This window comes from Geotrypetes seraphini, chromosome 4, assembly GCF_902459505.1.
Source record: "Geotrypetes seraphini chromosome 4, aGeoSer1.1, whole genome shotgun sequence".
Lineage (NCBI taxonomy): Eukaryota > Metazoa > Chordata > Amphibia > Gymnophiona > Dermophiidae > Geotrypetes > Geotrypetes seraphini.
In genome coordinates, this window is record NC_047087.1 from 320,941,575 (window position 1) to 320,947,574 (window position 6,000).

The window sequence follows — 6,000 nt, forward strand, 5'->3', positions numbered from 1 at the left end:
CGCCCCCAGGACCGCCTATCCCTGTCCTACCCCTAATCCCGCCCTAGCCCCGCCCCTGCTGCTTGCTTTGGCCGGGCATGCGTGGATGTGATGCAATGATGTCACGTGTGGCATCCATGCATTTGCAGATGCCCTCTTGCAAGACACAATTTTGGGGGAAGCTTTTCACAATCCGGAAAGCTGTCCGGGGAAATCCCTAGCAGCAATTGTTTCTTGGTTTTGGCCTTTTTGTTTGTGCTTTTCATCTTGAGTTACCTTCACTGGTTCTAGTTTCACCTCAATTCTTTTTTTTTTCTTGAGCATTGCAATGCTCTAATGCAGCAAATAAATTCCGTAGGAGTAATAATTATGATTGTGGGTGTTTCTGTGTCACAGGTCACAGTCTACCGGGCAACAAAGAGAGAAAAATGAATTTTAGTTTCTGTTTATTGATGAGACTGTGTCCATTTTTGGAACGTGCATATGTTAGAACTGGTTTAAGACGTGGCTGGGGACCACAAGAAACCCCCTCCTCATTGGCCTTAAATCTCCAGCTTTGGAATGGGCCACCCTCGGCATCTCATGGCCTGGCTTCCTATAGTCCAACGAGACTGGCAATCTGCATTACAGTCCCAAGATGGTGCTTGACGAGAGCAGACGAGTGTTTTCAGCTTTTCTTGGAGGTGAGTGGAAGGGCAGTGACAGCCTCCCACTTTCCCCTCAGCCCTTTGTTATTGAGTTTTCTCTCACAAGATTTTATCTTGTAGCTCTCTCTACCAATTCAATTATCTCCCAGTCCAGGGAGCTGTAATTGTCTGGAAAGGCTGGGCCTCTTATAATCACTCCTTATAATTTATAGAGGCATAATAAAGCCAATTGTAACAGCACCTGAAACACTAGTACCCTGGCAGAGCGACGTGCTTGGCTACCATCCTTCATCCCAGCATTTACTGCCACCAGTGGGAATGGCAGGTATAAATCTAACCCTAGCCGGGAGTGCAGGAGGGGAGCTCCTCCACCCTAGCCTACATTTTCCAGCAAGTGGGAAGAGCGCTACCATTCAGGTACCCCAGTTCTGGGAGAGTCCCAGGGTGATTGCGATTCCCTATTGTTCAAGACAGAGGTCCCAGGGTTTGAGCTGAAATTCCAAGCAGAGAACAGAGGCTCAGAGTAAGACAGACCCACATACGAGTAGCAGAGAGCATGAATGGCCTGGGGGATCAGATGACACAGAGGCGCTGCGAGCCTGTGATCGTGAGTTTGTGCTCTCTTGTGCAGGCACGGAGCTAGGCTTTCTGATGACCCCCTGTATCCAGCCCCCAGCCTATTCACTTTCCTTTATGGACTTCCTGTAGGAGGGGAAAGCATGCAGCCCTGGAGCCGCCACTGTATTTGTGATAAGTGTGGCAAGGGGCTCTGTTCCAAGTTTCTTACTGATATGATATACCACCTTATCATTTATTTCAAGGTGGTTGTACAATAAAAAAAATTATGGTAATACAGATAATACATCATAAAAACCCATTAACATAAATGAACACAAAACAATACACACCACTGGACAAACAAGTACAAATGGAAAAGGGGAGGAATTGCAATAACGTTAAAGAAAAGAAAAGAATGAGAGGGTGGGGCTAAGACTAGTAGGTCCAATGCAAATGGACCCAAAAAGTTTAAAAATCCTTAAAAGGCGTCTTTAAAAAGAAATGTCTTAAGAGATGACTTGAATTTCTTGAGGTTTGTTCTCTCTCTTAGTGCGTTCGGTGCTGCATCAGTCCCACCCTTGTGGGATTTGTTCTTTCATCAGACAGGAATGGGGACTCCTATAGGGTTACCAGATCCTATAGCCCCACCCCACAAGAGGACATATCTGGTAATTCTAGACTTATATATTCCATTTTTTTGTGGCTTTGGCCTTCAAAGCGGTGGGCACTGGAGGATTAAGTGATTTGCCCAGTGTCACAAGGAGCAGAACTGGGATTTGATCTCTCAACCTCTGGGCCCTGAGAACAGCCATTGCTGTGCAAGACTTAAGCTTATAGCTCTCTGCACTGCTCCCATGTTCTAGAAGACCAATTATAGTCTGCATCGGAGTGTTTGCCAGGGCCAGGGCAAGCATGATGGACCAGGGATAACAGGCTGTCTCCAAAACCCATCCCAACTGCATCTCGGCTTTATATCTGGCTGGCTGCCTCATTGAACTGAAATGATTACCAGGGGTCTTAGAAGTTTTCTCCAGTGCAGAAATCAGACAGACAATTATGAGGCAGAAATGATTTCACTGCAGCAGTTATTGATCATGAGCAGAGGAAGCCATCATAGATTGGACATTGAATATTTTCTCTAGGCTGATAGGTAAATAGGTCACCAAGAGTCCAGCTCTGGACAGATTTATAGAGCTACCCAGATCCTGAAAAATTGCTCAGTAAATTTGGCCCGCGCTTCTGCTCTCCTTTCACAGTTAGGAATATGATAGTCTGTAGTTCCTGTACCAGGCAGGAACCAAAGCTCCCACTGCAGCCTGACTTCCAGATCCTTCCTGTGAGGAGCACTGTCCCCAGGACATTCCCTCATGTGTTAATGCGTGGACGTGTGGGGTGTATGTGTGTTGCATGGCCATCCAAATGGCAGATGAAATTTAATATGGACAAATGCAAAGTGATGCACATTGGGAAGAATAACCCGAATCATCTTTACCGGATGCTAGGGTCCACCTTGGGAGTTAGTGCCCAAGAAAAAGATCTTGGTGTCATTGTAGACAATACAATAAAATCTTCCACCCAATGTGTGGTGGAGGCCAAAAAAGCAAACAAGATAGTAGGAATTATTAAAAAAGAGTTGGTTAACAAGACTAAGAATGTTATAATGCCCCTGTATTGCTCCATGGTGTGACCTCACCTGGTGTATTGCATTCAATTCTGGTCTCCTTATCTCAAGAAAGATATAGCGGCACTAGAAAAGGTTCAAAGAAGAAGGAGATGGAACTCCTATCGTATGAGGAAAGACTAAAATGGTTAGGGCTCTTCAGCTTGGAAAAGAGATGGCTGAGGGGAGATAGGATTGAAGTCTACAAAATGGAGTAGGCTTGAGTAGAGTAGAATGGGTACAAGCGGATCGATTTTTCATTCTGTCAAAAATTAGAGAATAGTTAAGCTCTGGAACGCGTTGTCAGAGGTTGTGGTAAGAGCAGTTAACGTAGCTGGTTTTAAGAAAGATGTGGACAAGTTCCTGGAGAAAACTTGGACTCATAGTCCGTTATTGAGAAAGACATGGAGGTAGCATGGAATGTTGCTAGTCCTTGGGACCTGTATGGGCTACTGGGCTGGATGGACCAATGGGCTGACCCAGTAAGGCTATTCTTTTGTTCTTATTGTGCCTATTTATAGATATGTGCATGAATGACGGAGCCCAGAAACGAAAGCAGGTGCAATTTCCTAATGGTTTCATTACAGCATTTGGGGATTTTGTTAGCTGTCTAGATTTGGAGATAGTGTGGGATATAAGAAGTTTTAATTAAATAAGGAAATAATACCCCAAAAGAGCAGAGACCCAGCAAATCTAGTTCTCCAAACAGTTGAGAACAGAACACAGCATAGGCTGCAGCCCTGTAATGAGTTACATGTGTGTGATGGGAGATGGGGACTGGGACTGGCTACACATTTGTGATGGAAGCCAGCGATAATTCCTTTGATCTGCATAAAACAAACGTGTTACAGAACCTGCATGCTCCCATTGAAAGCCTTAGGATTCTCTATAAGAGCTGTGGCCCACACATGCTTGCAAGACCTGCTTTTTTCCCCAAGTCTTGTGAGTGAAGAAGTGTGTCCCTACAGGACACCATACAGTGATTTGCCCTTAGCAGATATAGTGCTCTCTCCATGCCACCAGAGGCCACTCTTCACAGGTATGTAATTCCAGTCCCACATATCCTCTTTCCAGTTACATTCCTAAGGTGCCCTTTTTTCTTTTGCAGACTCATTTGTTGGGGGAGTGATCGGCTTCATCTTTGCCTACATCTGCTACAGACAACACTACCCCTCATTAGGTCACCCAGCCTGCCACAGACCTTACATCTGCTTTCAGACTCCCAGCTCCCGGAGGAGAGATGAGAGGGTATCAACAGACAATGCCAGCAGTCTGCCCCTGGAGGGCATCACAGAAGACCCCATGTGACTCCTTCCCTCCGAATGATCCAACACATTGTTCCTTTCTCAGAGACATCTTTTTACAGAATAGGTTACTGTCCGAGAACTCTTCACCCTTCCAGTTTGTGTTTCTAGTTTGAAATTCACTGTGGTCCTTTCCAAGAACTTTCCATCCATTTTTAGTTTACCAAAAACACAAGACACGTCTCGATAAAGAAGAGACAAAATTTGGTATTTGGACGTACTACTGGTCGATTTTGTCCATACTTGTGCCAGTGAAGAGTCTTTGGTTTACACAGATTTTTGCTGGATTTTTTGGTGAATAAATCAGCATGTTTGTCAAAAAGGCTTGTGTGTTTGGTGATGGGCTGTCGAAACCCTCTGGAATAATCAGCCTGGAATAATCTGCGCACACCCTTACACCAAGGTCAGCAGGTGTAAGACCCAGCGCAGATGGCTGGAAAAGTGGAGACCTTTATTCAGCTAGAGACTCTTCCTCCTCCTTAAAGTCAGTAAAGGAGAAGTATTTGGATCCAGACAGCACTATCCTACATAGCGGAGAACTGGGGTAAGAACATAAGAGCTGCCATACTGAGACAAACGGAAGGTCCATTAAGCCCAGTGTCCTGTTTCCAACAGTGGCCAACCCAGGTCTCAAGTCCCTGGCAGAAACCCAAAGAGTAGCAACATTCCAGAGCTGAGATTGTGATGTCATAATGTCTCATTCCACCAAAGCCTAAGAGCCAAACTCAGCAGTGATGTCACAATGGCTTCATTGTCCTAGACTTGGCTCACTTCTACTACACTTTGATTTCTAGAGTGGCGCAGAGGTTAAAGCTGCAGCCTCAGCACCTGGGGTTGTGGGTTCAAACTCACACTGCTCCCTGTGACCTTGGGCAAGTCACTTAATCCTCCCATTGCCCCAGGTACATTAGATAGATTGTGAGCCCAGCAGGACATACTGGGAAAAATGCTTGAGTACCTGAATAAATTCCTGTAAACCGTTCTGAGCTCCCCTGGGAGAATAGTATAGAAAACTGAATCCTCTATAATAAAAGCCTTACCCGCGCATGTGCAGTTGACACGGCGTGATCCCTGCCATGTTCCATTTGCGGCACGCGGCACGTGCGGCGGTGAGAGCAACGGCAGGAGGTTGTCTGAGGTGCTGCGAGGCATCCGGCTGCTACTGCTGCACAGGGAAGTGGAGGGGGGAGGGGAAAAGGGCTGCTTTGGGGGGAGGGGTGTGCTGGGGGGGCCAGAGACAGATAGGCAGGGGGCTAGAGAGACAGAAAGACAGACAGACAAGGGGCCAGGGAGAGACACAGACAGAAAGAATGACAAACAGACAGGGGGCCAGAGAGACAGACAGACAGACAGATAGTGGCCAAGGAGCGAGAAAGAAAGAAAGAAAGACAGACAGACTGCGGCTAAGGAGACAGAGAGACCGGAAGAAATCCAGACAGACACATCTATTCTAGCACCCATTAATGTAACAGGCTTAAAGACTAGTAATTAAATAAATGTCCTGGGCTGTTGAGGGATTTCCCTGGCCACCACAGGCCTCTCCTAGGATTTGTTTTTCATATCCGTAAAAGGATGGAGCATTTGCTGAGAGGGGTAAAGGGGATGGCCTTTCTGTGGCTACAATCAGAGTAATTTACATATTATATATAGATACTTATTTTGTACTTGGGGCAATTAAGGATTAAGTGGTCAGATTTGAACTCATTTCCCCAGGTTCATAGGCCACTGCATTAATCACTAGGCTACACTTTATACCAGGGATCTCAAAGTCCTTCCTTGAGGGCCGCAATCCAGTCGGGTTTTCAGGATTTCCCTAATGAATATGCATTGAAAGCAGTGCATGCAGATAGAT

The 6,000-nt window shown here is 46.0% G+C and overlaps 1 protein-coding gene across 1 annotated transcript in view; it reads left to right on the forward strand.

The window, feature by feature from the left end:
• Positions 1 to 4,394, forward strand: part of PLPP4 (phospholipid phosphatase 4) — a 65,238-nt gene extending 60,844 nt beyond the window's left edge. Inside the window, exon 7 of the mRNA XM_033942983.1 lies at positions 3,953 to 4,394. Within this exon, the coding sequence (XP_033798874.1) occupies positions 3,953 to 4,152 (200 nt within the window). The 3' untranslated portion in view covers positions 4,153 to 4,394. The remainder of the gene's footprint in view (positions 1 to 3,952) is intronic.
• The last annotated feature ends 1,606 nt before the right edge of the window (positions 4,395 to 6,000 follow it).